The sequence below is a fragment of the Lasiodiplodia theobromae genome (assembly GCF_012971845.1).
Source record: "Lasiodiplodia theobromae strain AM2As chromosome Unknown scaffold_32, whole genome shotgun sequence".
NCBI classification, from domain to species: domain Eukaryota; kingdom Fungi; phylum Ascomycota; class Dothideomycetes; order Botryosphaeriales; family Botryosphaeriaceae; genus Lasiodiplodia; species Lasiodiplodia theobromae.
The window spans coordinates 274,887-291,027 of NW_023336511.1; the positions used below are offsets into that span (position 1 = coordinate 274,887).

At 55.9% G+C, this 16,141-nt stretch overlaps 5 protein-coding genes across 5 annotated transcripts; 1 reads left to right on the top strand and 4 right to left on the bottom strand.

Moving 5' to 3' along the window:
• Window positions 1–1,296: 1,296 nt before the first annotated feature.
• Window positions 1,297–4,735, bottom strand: LTHEOB_9557 (Alpha-L-rhamnosidase; the record flags this gene model as incomplete). Its single annotated transcript, XM_035519157.1, has 6 exons — window positions 1,297–2,200; window positions 2,276–2,541; window positions 2,595–3,373; window positions 3,896–4,217; window positions 4,274–4,369; window positions 4,418–4,735. 6 exons carry the CDS (start codon window positions 4,733–4,735, stop codon window positions 1,297–1,299), a joined length of 2,685 nt encoding a protein of 894 aa, XP_035368784.1.
• Window positions 4,736–5,664: 929 nt separating this feature from the next.
• Window positions 5,665–7,047, top strand: LTHEOB_9558 (Ankyrin repeat and SOCS box protein 7; the record flags this gene model as incomplete). The annotated part of the gene is made up of 1 exon (XM_035519158.1): window positions 5,665–7,047. One exon carries the CDS (start codon window positions 5,665–5,667, stop codon window positions 7,045–7,047), a length of 1,383 nt encoding a protein of 460 aa, XP_035368785.1.
• An 898-nt stretch (window positions 7,048–7,945) lies between these two features.
• On the bottom strand, window positions 7,946–8,800 carry LTHEOB_9559 (C6 zinc finger domain-containing protein; the record flags this gene model as incomplete). The annotated part of the gene is made up of 1 exon (XM_035519159.1): window positions 7,946–8,800. The coding sequence occupies one exon, from the start codon at window positions 8,798–8,800 to the stop codon at window positions 7,946–7,948; it is 855 nt and encodes a 284-aa protein (XP_035368786.1).
• Window positions 8,801–10,010: 1,210 nt separating this feature from the next.
• LTHEOB_9560 (Rta1 domain protein) lies at window positions 10,011–11,017 on the bottom strand (the record flags this gene model as incomplete). Its single annotated transcript, XM_035519161.1, has 3 exons — window positions 10,011–10,489; window positions 10,543–10,794; window positions 10,852–11,017. 3 exons carry the CDS (start codon window positions 11,015–11,017, stop codon window positions 10,011–10,013), a joined length of 897 nt encoding a protein of 298 aa, XP_035368787.1.
• Window positions 11,018–13,829: 2,812 nt separating this feature from the next.
• On the bottom strand, window positions 13,830–15,443 carry LTHEOB_9561 (Cytochrome p450; the record flags this gene model as incomplete). The annotated part of the gene is made up of 2 exons (XM_035519162.1): window positions 13,830–15,198; window positions 15,253–15,443. 2 exons carry the CDS (start codon window positions 15,441–15,443, stop codon window positions 13,830–13,832), a joined length of 1,560 nt encoding a protein of 519 aa, XP_035368788.1.
• Window positions 15,444–16,141: the final 698 nt, after the last annotated feature.

The following is a 16,141-nucleotide window of genomic DNA, read 5'->3' on the forward strand; positions in this document are numbered from 1 at the left end:
CCCTCGGATCATTTTGGGCTGCCGGGTGTGTCAGCAAACTTCACTCATCACCACCCCTTCACCCGTCAGCATATTCCGCCCATCATCCGCATATGGAACATCGTGCCGCGGGACTCGCCAGCCTTCGCCGCAGTTGCCCGTGATGATGTCAGCGAATTGATTAGGCTTTTCGAGGTCGGTGTAGCCTCACCCTTCGATCGCACGCCAGACGGGTATTCCCTTGCAATTGGGGCCATCGAATATCACAGTTGCCAGTCTTTCAAGCTCCTCATCGAACAAGGCGCCGGACTACAAGAAATTGAATCAGCAACTAAGACTTTCGCGGCTCCCGGCGTGCTGCACTCTAAAGATGACGCTCTCAAGCTCTATCAGATGATTTCATTGATCTCTGCGCATATACTCGGCCCTTCCAGCGATGACAAATTGTGCACGTGGATTGCATTATGCCCAATTTTTTCCATTTTAGAGCAAGTGCAGCTTAATTTCTGGGAATGTGAACCCTCAGACGCGGAGCTGTTCTCTTGCTTTAAATATAGCTTGCAGGTCCATCTTGAAAATTTCCTAGGAGTATTGAAGAAACCCATTGAATCCGTTCCTGTTGGTCTACTACTTGCTTTCGCTGTGGTATTAGGCAATATTCTTGTACCAATTTCACGATTTTACGAGTTATTAGATATTCACTTACCGTCTCTAGAATGTCTTGGGGACGTAATGGCCAAAACGTTTTCTTGCATACAAGAGGATCTGGATTGTAGAGCTGAAATTTTTCTTCCTTACTTAGTAGAGCTGTTGCAAATGGGCGTGTCTCCCGATTGTATGAATAAGGATGGGTTTACTCTATCGGACTATGCGTTGGACGACATGAGGACTTTGCTTGTGTGGATAGCGGCTGTGCGAAAAGCTGGATTCCAGCTGAGTGAGGTACATTGTGTAGATGGGACATCCTTAGAAGAACTTTGGACGGAGTACCTCGAGGACCTCCGAAAGATACCGAGCTGGAAAAAGATCATTGCAGCGTGCGATATGGATCAGCTCGGAGACATGGCAGAGGCATTCCTGACGCAATCTTCATGTCTGAGGGAGGCTTGGTTGCACGGTATGGAGGTGGAGGACTTCTTCCTCATGGATATAGCGTCTCTTTGGGATTAGAACATTTGCAATTTCCTAATCAGAAGTTCGAAAGTTTGCCTGGATTTCTTTCATTGGATTCACTGGCTCACAATGTTCAATAAATGTACTATCCTTGCTACTTCTAGCCTTACAAACAACAAACATGATGTCCCTGTTTCTAGAAATTTAGCTTATGACCATCTTATACTCGCCACCCGTCGCCACCACCTCCACCCTCACAATCCCATCATCACCAACTTCGACCCCCTCAACCGCCTCCCCATCGTCCTCCAGCGTCACCTCGCCCACGGACCCCAAGCTCCCCACCACCACCTCTCCCACCGTACCTTCCGGCGCGCTCCACCACACCACAGTCGTCCCATTCTCACCCCTCTCCCACCCGGCCTCAAACTTCCCCCACGGCGTCGTGAACCCAGCCCTCGCAAACTCCAGATCCCCCCACAGCGGCCGCAGCGCCCACTTCCGGCCGGCGAGGTCGCGCACGGCGAGCCCGACGATGCCCTCGGTCAGCACGCTGGTAGGGCCGGCGCTCCAGCCGTGCGCGTGGCTGACGTAGCTGGGGTCGTGGCCGTAGCCGCGCTCGGCGCGGTACCCGAAGGTGCCGTCGGTGCGGTAGCCCTCGATGACGGTCGAGCCGCCCGTGCCGTTGGCGTGGTCGGCGTACCAGCCCCACGACCTGCGCACCAGGTCGAGCGCGCGCGTGGCGGCCCCCGCCGCGATGTGGCCGTGCAGCTCGAGCGACGAGATGAAGGGTGAGATGTTGCCTGGTAGTTCTGGTGGCTCGGCGCCGATGGCTGTCCAGTGCTGCGTCAGCGCGGCGGAGATGGCGGAGGTCTGGTTGGGTGGGGCGACGGAGAAGTAGAGGGAGAGGGCGTTCGCGTCTTGGGGGTGGAGCGTGGTGAGCGTGGCGTTGTCGCGGTAGAGGGAGGCGGAGGCGTCCCAGGTGTGGGTGTTGATGGCGGCGCGGAGCGAGGAGGCGCGCGAGAGAAAGGTGCTGCTGAGCGTGCTGTTGGTGGTGTTGGTGTGCCAGTCGGCGAGCGTGGCTGCAGTGGTAAGGGTGTGATAGAGGCTGTGCAGAAGCGGACGGGTGTTAGCTGAAAGTGATATTTGGGAAGGGAGAGAGGCGTGGATGAGGGATACTGACATAATATTTGCCTGGGTGTTATTCCAGCCCTGCTGCCATCGTGCCCAGTCACGGGTGCCAGTGACGTTGAGAAGCCCGGAGCCGTCGACTTTGGCGTAGACGTAGTCCATGGCTTTGATATACCGATCCCACACTAGCCCCAGAAAACCCAAGTCGCCAGTGTACAGTACGTAATTGTACGTGCCGATCATTGTCCACATGTGGTACGTGTCGCTCCCCTTTTGTAGCAGCGGCGGGCCTGCTTCAGGGATGGCACCATCGGCCTCCTACAACTTCCAGTCAACACTTAGTCCTTACTGGGTTCATTGAAAAGACGTACCTGATAATCGTACATCACCTGCAGCGCATTTCTCACACTCTCCAGCTCACCCGTACTCACATAAGCTGCTGGTACAGCGACGCCCATGTCACCTGGCCAAACCGCCCTGTCCCTCTTCGCACCATCCACGATGACGGTGCTGCCGTTGGCAAGGGAACCGTTGTTGGCCCAACCGGCGCTCATAGCGGGCCACGCGCGGCCAGTATTCACGGGAACCGCGTTAGTCTGCAGCGTGTACGCCCCCGCGTACCACACGCGGTTAAGTAGCTCGTCGCTGCTGTGGAAATAGCCCTGGTAGGCGCGTAGGTTCGCCCACGTTGGCTGGAAGGCGAGCTCTAATTGCACATCCCCGATGTCTATCGACGTTGCGGCCGTTGAGTTGGTGAGCAGAAAGAGCGTTAGGTACCGGAAGCCTCCGCGCAGTTTCTCGTCAGGCATAACATAGCTACGGTTGCTCGCGGCGGCGGTATTGAACGGCGTGTCGTAGATGGCGCCATCGCCGGCTTCGAACAGGCCGTTGGACGAGTCTGACGTGAGGCCGATCCAGTTCTTTGCTTCACTAAAGGCCAGGCCGAGGACACCGGTACCGGTTGCGGAGTAGGAGAGGTGTACGATGCCGCCCACTTCTAGACCGAAGTCAAACACGAGAGCCGAACCGTTCCCTTGGAGTGTGTTTGCGCCTGGGTATGGCGAAATGATGGAGGCATTGGCGACAGAAAGGATAGACTTGGGGCTGACGGTGCGCGCGGATGGAGCGTAAATGCTGGAGTCCCATGGGCCTGGAAAGGCGGCCTCAGTAGGGCCGTCACAGACCGTGTCTCTCCAGCACGACTGTGCGAGCACGGTGCATGACGTCAATAGAGAAAGAAATGCCCATGTTGCTTCTACTATTCTAAGCGACATGCTCAAAAACCGAAGAACCTCGGCCAAGTGTCTGAGACCATAAGGTATTGAAAATCAAGACAAAGTGGATTGAGTGTGGGCAGTGAGAAAAGACCAAAGAGCAACGACCTTACGGTGGTCTTTCAAGTTCTTCCCATGGCCAATATATCAAGCCTTTCCCCCAATAACACCTTGCAGTACTAGTCAGGGGCACTAGTCGCGAAAGGGAAAGCCACGGGAGACGTTGTACCGAGGGCCAGGCGGGAGAATTGATGCCGTGCCGATCCCCCGCATCACAGGCGGAGATTGCGGAGAAGACGGACCATCTCACAACTTGCCAACAACTTCGGGAACGTCCTCAACGGCCGTGGATCTCGCGCGTGAAGCACGGTTTTTGGCACGGCGGTCCAGCCACTGACGGACGCGTCGCTTCTCTGATGCCGGGCTTAGGGGCCGAGAGATGGTGTCGACAACCCAAACGCCAACAAAGAACTGAACAACGCTGAGGACCGAGGAGAAAAGCGTGAGCCAGCGAGCGCCGATTGCCAGCATGCAACGCTCGCGGGTCAGCATGAGGGCCATTTCAGGTCCGTCGCGGATCCACCACGGCACGAGCTCACAGAGGTAGACCTCGATGTCGAACGTACCCAGCCACCTGGGGCCGCTAGTGTCACTGGTATCCAAGTGATCAGAGGCAGCATTGTTGACGAAGACAGCGACGCATGCTGTAGCAGCGAAGAACTACGAATAGCGGGCATCAGCGGCGTCCAGAAATGGAAAATGACGTCAGGCCTTACCAAGTTGAGCAAGAGGCAGGCGCTGATGATGACGCGAGGGTGCAGAAAAACCATCTTTGCCGGCATGTAGCGCATCGAGTGGTATTCCTTCGCCGTCTGCTGTTCGTCAATTCAATCCACGAAGCTCTTTGGCGGCAAACTCACCAGTGAGGTCGGGTTGCGGATCTTGCGGACGAGCCGGGTCCAGCCAAGGCAGCAGATGGCGATCAGCAATGCTAGGAAGACCAAGATACCGCAAACGCCAGACCAGCAAGCCAGCTCAACCGACCACAGGTCGAGGTCGAAGCCGGAGCCGTTGATTTGGCGCAGCTGGGTCAGGCGGCCTTCGACGAGCTTATCGGGACCGCCGTGGAGGCGCACGAACATCCTGGGGGGGATGTTCAGTCCGAGGATCAGCACCGAGGCGATAAACTGGATGGCGCAGAGCCAAAAGACCAGCTTGGGCTTGGTCTCTTCCTTCATGGTCGCGGGACGGTGGTTGTTGCACGAAGCGCGGGTGGCAGTGAAACTGGCGTCGGCGGCGAGCGCAGACTATGGCGCGGACAGTTGTGGTTCGGAGCGACGAAGAGGAGAAGATGATGGTGCGCAGAAGAAGCATGCGCGCGCCCCGACGCGTCAGTGTTAGGAAAGAGCAAGCTCCGTCGACACGCCGTAAACACAACGGTCAAAATATCTGGCCATTCACTCTCTAACCCGAACTACATTCACTCTCTGGCCCGACCTACCTATATTCATTCTCTGACTCGAACCACTTGCACACTCCCGCACTTTGTATCTTACATCCTCCGCAATCTTGTCCGCCTCTTTGTGCCATGCCTTCCATGCGCGAGAAGCGGGCCCTGTCCCAAACACCAGACAAACCGCCTGGTAAACGCGTCAAGACGCAAGCCGATGCTGACAACTCAAGGAGATCGCGCCGTCCGCGCGGCCTTCTGGCAACTCATCCGCGCGAGCTGCTCGATCTCCCGCCTGAAGTTTTTCAGCATATTCTCCACTTTGTCGTCCAAGACATCAAGGGTGCTCTTAAAGCCCGTCACGTCTCCCGTGAGTTGGCTCAATCTTCTACTCATCATGGGCGGTCGCTACTGAGACAAATAATAAGAGAGCTAAATTTCCCAGGCTTTTTCAAACAGGAGATAGATTCAGAGATCTTCTGGTCCAAGGCATTGGAAAAAGAAGAGCACTTACTTAAACTCACTGGACAGGCTTGGGGTCGCCGGCTGATATACGCCAAGGCATTCAGTCACCGTCACCGCGGTAGTTCACCTAGTCCTTTCTTCGAGATGGTTCGAACTGTTGTTGAGTCTATCTTGTCCTATCTTCAAGACCGCACGCCCGACACGGTCGACCTTGTTACGGAAATGGTCACGGGACTGCCGTGCTTTCACATAATGCCTCAAGAGTTCACGCGCGTCCTAATCGATCCCCTTCCACCGACGGAGATCACACGGTCCATAATCAACCAGGGATGCATCTGCGTATCCGCGTTGATGGGACATTATGGCATGTACAACTACTTCCAAGTCCAAGAAGTTACCCCGTTCTGGGGTATCCACCCTTACTTCGGCTCCCCGATATGGGCAGCTGCGATGTTAGGCCAACAGGATTTCCTCAAACGGCTGCGAATTGACGGCGTAAACTTCTATAACATTGACTACGGCTTCCACACCCCCCTACGGGTGGCATGCATCCTCGCGGATAACCGCCACAAGCAGTCAGTCCTTGTGCTCCTCGACTCTATGATCAGCGGTGGCCAAATTCACTTGAACGACCTCAGAACCAGCTTGATTTACGCCAGAGAGACACAATTCCTTCCTCTCTTCCGCCTACTGACCGAGCCTGCAGTGAGAGGCTTGATCAAAACAGAGCTTGAGAATGTTCTCCACCTTGAGAATGGAGACAATGCGCGCCAACTGACTAAGCTCCTGATCACACGCGGCGTCGATCCGAACACACGCGCGCTACTTGACCTCCTCGAGGTATCTAGCACTAAGAAGCTTACAACGCCGCTACAAGACGCTGTAAACAACCACAAGCGCGCCCGAATTGACCTCCTACTCGCGCACGGCGCAGATCCCAATATGGTGGCCTCCGCGGGCGGCCTGAGCCCCCTCGAGGTAGCCCTGCGCCAAAGGTCTCCGGACGTTGTCGACACACTCTTGCGCCACGGCGCAGCGAAGTATGCCGATCCAACCAACAACGGCGCCGGTTTCAACATCCTCACACACCCGGACGCATGGGCACACCCGCCGACCTGGCAGGTCTGCCTCTCGCACTTCGACACGAGCGAGCCGCGCACCCCCGATTCTCCGAACGGCCCCAGGCTCTACCGGACCATCAACGACTACGCTTACGCCTACGCCGCGCTCCTCGAAGCCGTCGGCCGCGGCCGCAGAGACCTGGTCCTCCGCCTCATGGACCGCGACGTCAGCATCCACGGCCGCTGGGACCCGCCGCTCCCGCCGTTCCCTTCTGCGAGGAGCTGGATGGTCACCGACCCGCGGGCGCCGTTGCCGCGCCGCCACGTGATGCTCGCGCCCCCGGCCATCCAGGCCGCTCTTCGGGCGGGCGATCAAGCCATGGTCACCTTCCTGTTCGAACACGGCGCTGTTTGGAATTACCCGTATGACTATCTGCTGCGCGAGCCGGGCGAGTCGGCCATCGACGTTGAGAAGCGTGTCGCCCGCGTCAGAGGCCGCGCAAACGTAAGGGATGAGGAGGAAGAGAGGAGGGAGAGGGAGACTTTGAGGGCGGCTAATGCCATTCCGAACTGATTGGATCTCTCTTTCTGGGTTCTTCTACGACCAGGTCCTTCGTCGCTAAGGCCTCGTCTTCCATGTGATCGTATGGGTGGGATTGGGTTCGGTTACGGGATGGTTTCTGGAACAAATTTTGGAGAGTCTAGAAAGAGTTGCAGCCAATTTTGCTTGGATGCCTCTTGGATATGTAGTGGTGGGTCTTGTTCCACCTGTAGACTCTGGAATATCGAAATCAAGACTTCTTCTCTCATGCCCCACCAAAGACACCCCAGCTTTGCAGAGGGGTGTCGTAGTCGAAAGCTAGCGTGAAGTTGTTTTTTGCTCATGTCATGGGTAGTTGAAGCTATTGTCCGGATGTAAATGTCGAATTAACAATTATACATTCACGTCCGGACGATCGCTTCAACTGCCCATATAAGTCGAATAATTTCTCATGAATGTGGTGACAATTCACGTCTGGATGATGGCTTCTACTACCAACATGTTGTTCATCGTGACGTGAATTTCCGAGGCAGAATGCCCCATGTATGCTATTCTTCGCGCCAGTCTTCGGCTGCAATATCCTTCTGTTTGGGCATTTGACGTGGTTATCCGGATGAAGATGAAGCTTTTGCATCATGCATGAGCATCCACATGAAGCCTTCGACTACGCATGCAGGTAGGTTTCTCTGACGCAACAGGTTTAAGACCGCAAATTCCTTTTGCAACCCATTGAGCTATGAAAATTTGAGGCTTGAACAACCTGGCTTGAACTTTTACACTGATGCAAATGCAATTCTCCTGTAAAACCGTTGACTCCGCTCGCCTGGACAAACCCGAATCGCTATGTCGATAAAACTGAATGTATAGTTACACTCCAAAAAGTCTGCATTGGAAAGCCCTCGGCTTCTGCTCTGCCTGTTCCGCCCTGTCGTCACGAATCCGGTATCCAGCCCAGCTTCTCCATCGGCCATCTGATCCACGGCCTGCTTCCTTCGTCCAAGGCATCATGAATACCAGCCAGAAGATGGTAGATCCAACCTTGCATCCACCAGTTGGTACCGAGTTCGTTCAGCAGGACGACGAAGTAGGCGAAGATGGTGAGGGCGACGGGCTGCCGCTGCTGGAGGCAGAGAACAAAGTCGTCAGAGACGCGATAGAGCCAGATGAAGACGGTCTGCGAGAAGGTTGATGAAGACGGCCCATTGACGGCCTCGTCAAAGACGCACGCGAAGCAGCGCGAGACGTCGTCGATGGCAGCAAGGTACGTGTGCAGGTTCGGACTGTCGCCGGCGACGTCATTGACGAGCCGGCGCAGCTCCGCGATGCGCGCGTGCTCGGCGTCCGACCCCGGAGCGTGGTCATAGAACCTTTGGACGCGCACGATGGCGGCGGCGAAGAGCGGCGAGAGCGGCCCGTGACGGATGCTGTCGTTGGTTGTCTCCATGATGGCGCGCACGCCGCGGAAGAGCATCAGCCATTCGGCCAGGCCGTTGTCGCTGAAGATGAGGAAGTCGCGTGGTTTGGGCCCCTTGGCGAGCGTGTAGAAGCAGGATATGACGGCGAAGATGTAAAGGGCAGGGGCGTTGTCGTCATTGACGGTGGGAATGAGGGCGCTGGCAGTTCGCAAGCCAATATCCCAGTGATGTTCCGCTTTGGCGATGTAGGAGGCGCGCTTGGATACTCGAAAATGGGCAAGATGCCGGGCCGAAAACGCCATGATAGCATGGAGGACAAAGGGGTAGGAGAAGCCGAGCTGGGGAACATTGACTCGGTAGAAGCTCTGCATATCAGTGACGTTTGATATTGTATAGGCAGTTGAGGTGGAATAGTTGTGTAAAAGCTCAAGATCGGCAACATTTGAGAGGCCAGTAGGTCTAGCTACAGGTGCAGGAGTAGAGCCACTTTCATAGCTAGAGAAAGGACTGGGGACGCCACCCGGGCCAGATGGAGTTCTAGCCCCCGTCCTAAGAGCATCTTGCGGGCTGAGATGGTCGGCCGGGCTGGAAGCCACGGAATTGGAGGAGTTCACGGCAGGCGTAAAGTCACATTGGATCGAATGCCGGACACAGTTGGTGCATTCGGGCCTCTTCTCATCGCACTATGGGCCAGGTATCAGAACGATGGATTCAATGCTGAGGATGACGAAGGCAGACTCACAGAGACATGTTCGTCCAATGGGGGTAGACATGTTAAAAGCACTCACCTTAATCCTGCGGCGCTTGCAGTTCTGACAACCGAGACGGGATTTCCGGTGGGATCGCCGCGACGCTGTGGGCCCTTTATTATTCTGCGCCGGCTGCTGCTCGGACATGATGACATGGCCAGCGGCGGGAGGCTGGCGGCGTAAGCAGCGCTCACTGATTGGAGCGAGTCAAGCTGGTGGTGTTGCAATAGGGCGTCGTCAAGGCAGGCAGAAACAGAGGGGCTGCTGGGTCTTGTAGCCACAGAACGAGGAGGCGCAGCCCGCCAACCCGCGACGGATAGCGCGAAACGGGCAAGCCTGGGCCCACATTTGCCGGAAAACCGCCGCCGCGGGAGCGCCGCCCCGCGGCCACGACTTTACTTCCCTTCTGCTCAACCGCCTTCCAAACAAATCCCGACCACGCCGTCAGGCAAGAGCATGCACAGCGCATGCTCAATGCACTCACAAGGGGAGCTCATGGTTGCTTCTCCGCCCCAAAAGCCCGCAAGTGGCTTGGCTGACTTGAAACACCAGGCACGCGTGAAAGAAGGCTGAGATCCTGGTTCTTGGCATGAGAGGCTACTTTTTTCTGACCATTACAAGGGGCTCTACCACGATCCACGATCTGTCTAATACGAGAATCTCAAACCATCTACTCATGAACCCCTCCGATGCTTCTGCGTCTATTTGACTGCAGTGACCCCGCTAAATACGAAAAAGGCAAGGAAATACGTAAAATCACCCAAAATCGCTAACCAAAACTGAAGTCGTTATCAGCGTCGACCAATCACAAAGCCTGCCCAATAATGCTCTATTACACCATCTCCCGAGGGCCATGGAGGTGGCCCTCTTTGCCTGCGGCAACGCTTTCCAAGGTGAAACCACTGGAGGACGGCCGCTCACCGCGGAGCAGGTGTCCAATCTCGGCAGGGTGTTGCCAGTTCATGTAAGCCATGACCAGGAACATGAGAAGAGCATCGAAGATGTAGATGAAGACTTCGTTCGTCAACAAGTATCCGTCGTGGCCCTGGATATACTCGACGGCACGGAAGACGCATCGGATCATGATGAGGACGCTGACGGCGTAGAGTGTAGTGAGATAGTGGCGCCAGCGGACCTCAGGCTGCTCCGATTTGACCGTGGGGACCGAGTTCATGCGCATGTGGAAGATGCCCGCAACAATGATGAAGAAGCCGAAGAAAACAAGCTGCAGGATAAGACCGCCAATGATGATGTTTTGAGCCATCTTGATCGAGTCCGGATCCGAGGTGCCTTTAGCCATAAGACCGCCACCTAATGTACAGTTAGCGGGCTGTATTGTGATAACCATTGGCTGCGATACTCACCAGTCGACTGCATGAGAAAGGAAAACACATCGCCGAAGACGAAAAACTTTGTGAGCCAGCGCCTTTTGATGATTGCATGGCTTTCGCCGTCGGTGAGGAGGATGATTCGTCCGAGGATCATGTAGATGGAAGCTGCGAAAAGGGCGGGCGCGACGAGGAGGAAGACGCTCTGAATAACGTATGGACCGACCGTCCACTTGCCGTTATCCTCGGTGGCCGAGGCAGCGCGACCAATGTATCCAACGACTTCGACTGTTTGGATCATCGTCAGCCTCAGGCGCCTTTCTTCTTGGAGCAGGGGTAACATACAGAAACCGCCTATCAGAAAGGCAAGCATATACCATGTCTTGTGTTTGATCAATTGAAAGGTGTGGAAGGAGGCGGTGAGAGCGAAAGCAATGACGAATATGATAGCTGCAGCCAAGTTCGGCGAGTAGTTATACAGCTTGTAGCCGTGGAGGTCGTCGGTGGCCATGTTGCAATGAGTCTGGTGTTGGTGATGGAAAATGGAAGATAGAGAGTAGAAGGTGCCGCGGCGTCTGGTTTGGAAGATGAACGGCAAGGCAGGCTGAGGCTACTTGTAGGGACTGCATCTTTGTTTATAGAAAGGCTGGTGCATCTTCTGTGAACGCATACGGCAACGCGAGTACTCACGTACGAGTACGACACGAATACGGCGCACGTGAGCTCATCGTCTTATCTACTCCAACCTCAACACCATCATCGTCCTGGGGTAATTCCGCATTGGGTAAATCAGAAACTTCGAAATAATCGGCCTCCCACTTATATGCAACCGATCTAGCGAAATGCAATACACTGGGGGTTGCTGTCGCATGTTGAATATATACAGCAGCAAACGCCCATAGTCTCAAAAACAACACTTCACCAAAGCTTAGCCCTGAAAAGATAGGTGACCAAGATGAACTTGAAAGGCTTATCATAGTGCAATACACGCCTACTGCAAAAAAGTGCTGCGTCTGGCGAGGCTGTGCCCCTCATTCCTTAGCGCATGTTGTGCACCGACCCTTCGTCTCGTATTGTTCGTGTTCGTTTTCAGCCTTACACGGGACTGGCTCGCGGCCCCTCCCTGCCAAGGCCGTGCCTTCTCCGCCGTCGTAAGCTATTTATCCAGTAGCAGCCACATCAGTCAAGAGGATCGCAATTTTAGGCTGTCATTGTGGTGGTTTTGCAGAAGAAACAGCAGTCGTCAGCTTCGTTCATTCCTCTTCGTATTCGCCACTGACGTTCGCGCGTAACGTGCAGCATCTGTACCTCCACGATCGACGCTCACACCTCGGCCGTGTGTCCCGCGCCCCTGGCCGTTGTCTTCTCTGCTGGTATCAAGACCAGGCTCGGAAAGCGTCCACAAAAGTCGGAACCTCCTGAGCTGGGCTTAGCGCGCCCAGGAAAAGGTGCTCCGCCTCAACGAGCCGCTGTCTGCCCTATCATCTCCCTTTCATCACCGCCCATTCGCAGACCCTTTTGCTGAGGGGCATGCGCGACTGAGACGATGAGTACCCCACGTCGGAGTGCCCGAGCGCCCGTCACATCCCGGAGGACGCACCGCAAATCTCGTCTGGGATGCGCTAATTGCAAGAGGCGGCGGATCAAGGTCTGATCGTCTTTCCTACTTGCACGAGCGCTTGCTGACGCATCCAGTGCGATGAGAAACGACCCTCATGTACCAACTGTGTCCGGCATTCAATCCGCTGCGACTTCGCGCCTGCTTCTCCATCAGATATTTCTAGCGCCGCAAGTCCGGGCTATGTTCTCAGCCCTGCCGCGCATTCTCCAGCCTCATTGTTGGTCGATTCGCCGCCCTCCCAGGTGGGTATAGGCGCCTCGGTTCCCGGCCTCGACCTGATCGAGCTCGAACTTCTGCAACACTACCTTACCAACACTTTTGAGACGCTCGGAGGCAATTATGTTTGGCTCTGGCAAAAGACAATTCCCCAGCTTGGCTTCTCCAATCACTACATATTGCAACTCCTGCTTGCCTTTTCAGCATACGACCTTGCCCGCTACGAACCTGAACGCTTAGACTTCCTCAGAAATTTGGCCGAGCAATATCAGCACGCCGCAATCCAAACGGTGACAAGCACCCTTCCGCACCTCAACGCAGAAAACTCAGACTCCCTATACGTGGCTTCAGTCTTGATCTGTTCGCTGTCTTTCGCAAAAGGGCCAGCCCCAGGGGACTATCTCATGATCAGTGACCACGGCGCATCCGAATGGCTGGTATTGAACCGAGGGACGCGCTCTATCCTTGAGTTACAGAAAGACGTGCTGTGGAAAGGTCGCCTGTCAACTTTGTTCCGGACCGCCGGTAACACTCTCCGTACTGCGTTTAGCCAAGGCCCTGTCCCGGAGATAAACGAGCATACGCGCGACTTTCGTCGGTACCTCGTCAACTTGGCCATCAGCGAGCCAAATACGGCAACTTATCTGCAAGCTTGGGATCGCCTTGTGCATACGCTGAAAGCCATGATTGATGATGGCGAAGAGGGCAAAACACAAAACTTCCCTACCTTCCTGTTCTCGTGGATCTATTGCTTGGAGGAGAACTTCATCCTTTGTCTCCAACAACATCAGCCACTTGCTCTTGTTGTCCTCTCCTATTTTGTCGTAGGGCTACATGTTGCAAAGGCCCAGTGGTTCTTCCAAAAGTGGCCGGAGCATATCATGACAGGAATTTGTCACCACTTGCCTGACGACTATATGCCTTGGATACGATGGCCTGCTTCGCAGATTGGCTGGACAATTTGACCACCACGTGAGCGGCGCTTTTAAACTGGCAGTTTTCATCCAAAAAGATTTTGAACTAGTACGCCGAGCACATCTGATTGTTAAAGCTGAGGCTGACGTAATGCAGATCTTGCTCCTTTATCGATACCCTTTCCTCTACCGGTGCTTATTTCCGCCTTGTACCAAGCTTTCTTCAATTTTCGTGCGATTTAACCTCTGTAACGCTAGCTATATAAGCGTTGCATGAAAAGTCCTCATTTCTGGTGTTTTAAAAGATTCGAACAATTTAACACAGGAGTGATTGAATGACTTGCCATTGGCGCTCTACTTAGACTATTCGTCCATTGTCTCATTGCCGCTTAAACGCAACACTACCTCTTGAGAAGATAACACCATATCTCAGAAATTCTTTGCAGTCTTTGTGGTCTTCCTCATTCCTCACTAAGCTCACCGCCTAACACAACGTTTGTGCTACCTTGCGAAGACTTCACTGCAAGTGAACTCTCCTGCACGGATTTTCAAGCCCAGTAGCCACGAGGAGATCAGAGCTTATACTCCCACTTCACCCCTTCCCACCCCTCTCTCCGCCTCAACCTCACCGGCACATCCTCCCTCGGCTTCCACACACCAACCGGCATAATATCATCCTGCGGCTGCGGCACGCGTATGTCGTCGACGCTCTCCCAGCCGCACAGCATCGGCACGGCGATGCCGGTGACTTCGATGAGGGCGAGGTTGCGGCCGGGACAGAAGACCTCGCCGCCGCCGAAGCCGCGGAAGGCGGCCGGGTGGACTTTGCGGCCCTTGGAATCGGTGAACTCGCCGGCCTGGCTCTCGAGGAAGCGGCGCGGGTTGAAATCGGCGGCGTCGCGGCCCCAGAGGGCGGGCTTGGTGTGCATGACGCCGGCCTCGATCATGACGAGCGAGTCCTTGCGCAGCAGGTAGCGGTCCGCGAGCAGCACGTCCTCGCGCACGGCGCGCACCGACGACGTCGGCATGGCCAGGCGGACCGTCTCGCGGAAAGCCGAGGCGAAGAGTGGGCAGCGGGCGCGTAGGGCCGCGACGTCGATGACGGCCTTGTTGTCGTCGCCGCGGACCAGGGCGCCTGAGGTGGTGAGCTCGGCGCGGATGGCGAGCAGCAGGTCGCGGTCGGCGAAGAGGCGGACGAGCAGCCAGAAGAGGGTGAAGGTCGAGTTGGGCAGGGCGCCGACGAGCAGGCCCGTGTCGGAGCGGGCGAACATGGGCTTCGTGTAGCCGTGGTCGAAGTGGGCCTGCGCGCGCTGCCGCACGAGCTCCGAGGCCTTGAGCCACGCGCCGCTTTCGTAGTACTCGGTCATGGCCTGCTGCAGGCGGGTGCGTCCAATGTTGGCCTTGCGGGCCAGCAGCGAGGGCAGAATTCCGATACCGAGCGGAATTTGGCCGGCGTCCATGTCCCAGAAGGCCGCAAGGAGCGTAGGGTCCCGCGCGAGGATGTTGTCGGGCCCCCAGAAGGCGTTCAGCGTCGGGAAGCCAATGACGTCCTTGCAGAAGTCGGCTAAGCCCATGCGGATCTCTCCGCTGCCGGAGGTGGTGCCGCCGCCGGGAGAGAGTTTATTGAAGATGGCGGCAGCCTCATCCAGCAGCACTCTGCAGATGTCGTCCAGGACCGGCCCGCTTGGCAGGTTGTTGTAGAAGACGTCATGGTTGGCCGAGATGACACCCTGGCCGTCTTCGTCGAAGAGGTTCTTCTCGTTGATGGCGTGCGTTTCGTCGTCGAAGAGCATCAGCGTGCGCCCGAAGTTGATGATGAAGGGCCGGAAGGAGATGAGCTTGGCCTGGCGGTTGACGGCAGCGGCGAGGGCCGGGCTGGTGATAACATACTGCTTCATGCCAGGGAGGGCGAGCGTGTAGATGTCGTGGCCATATTTGTCTCTGATGTCATCAGCGGCGCTGTCTCCTTCTCCGGCTGGGTCGAGGCGCACTCACTCTAATTTTTGGTAGTATTGCTTCCCAAATCTGTACAAGCCGATCACATGACCGAGTAGTGGGATCTTGGTGGGGACCAGAGGTGGTTCGCGGGGATCATGGTCGACGCGAAGGAGCCGCTGCAAGGCCACAGTAACGACGAGCAGCACCGCGAGGATGACGGGAGCAGACGCTCCCTTTATAGCCTCCATGAGAAGGATTCTGGCGAGGGCGGAATGATGTCTTCACGGTGTTGTGGTAAAGGAGAGATCGACAACAACAACAAGCGGGGGCTGCCAAGGCGGAGGATTCGATCAGGATGCCGCGCTAGTCCGAGTCATTTCACACTTCGCATACTTTGTTCTCTTCCTCATCATGGCCTCTCAGCCATCTTCTCCGCAAAGCCAGCCTCGGGGCCACTTTCTCCCGCACTCTCGGCTGCTGTGCTCGGGACTTCCAAGCCTAGGTAATAACTCCGGAGCTCGGTATGACGAAAGCCACTCTCCAGAATGCACATTCAGCTTTCAGTAGTTTGCTCGACTGCGCCTCGCTTATTAGTATTCCTAGTGGCCGAGACACAGTCGTTATACATCATCGGGGGCCTCGACTCCCCGGGGACCGGGACCGAGAATCCTCACCACCCGGGAATTGACCGTGCGAGCTGGGCCAATAGGAGCTGCTCCGATGTACCGGGAAGCGCAGATACCGATGTGCCTGAGGGCTGAGCACATGGCCACCACGCGAGCTTCTTCTCCGGTGCTTCTAGAAGACTGCACACTCAGGAATCAAGGAGGTCATGTTCCAGCACAAGAGCCGGGCTGTGTCGGCCAGAGTGGCCGTAAGACGTAGCCTCTCGTCTAGAGGTGCCTTCAGAATTGCCTTTAATTTAGGGTCCGACTTAGCCTCCCAG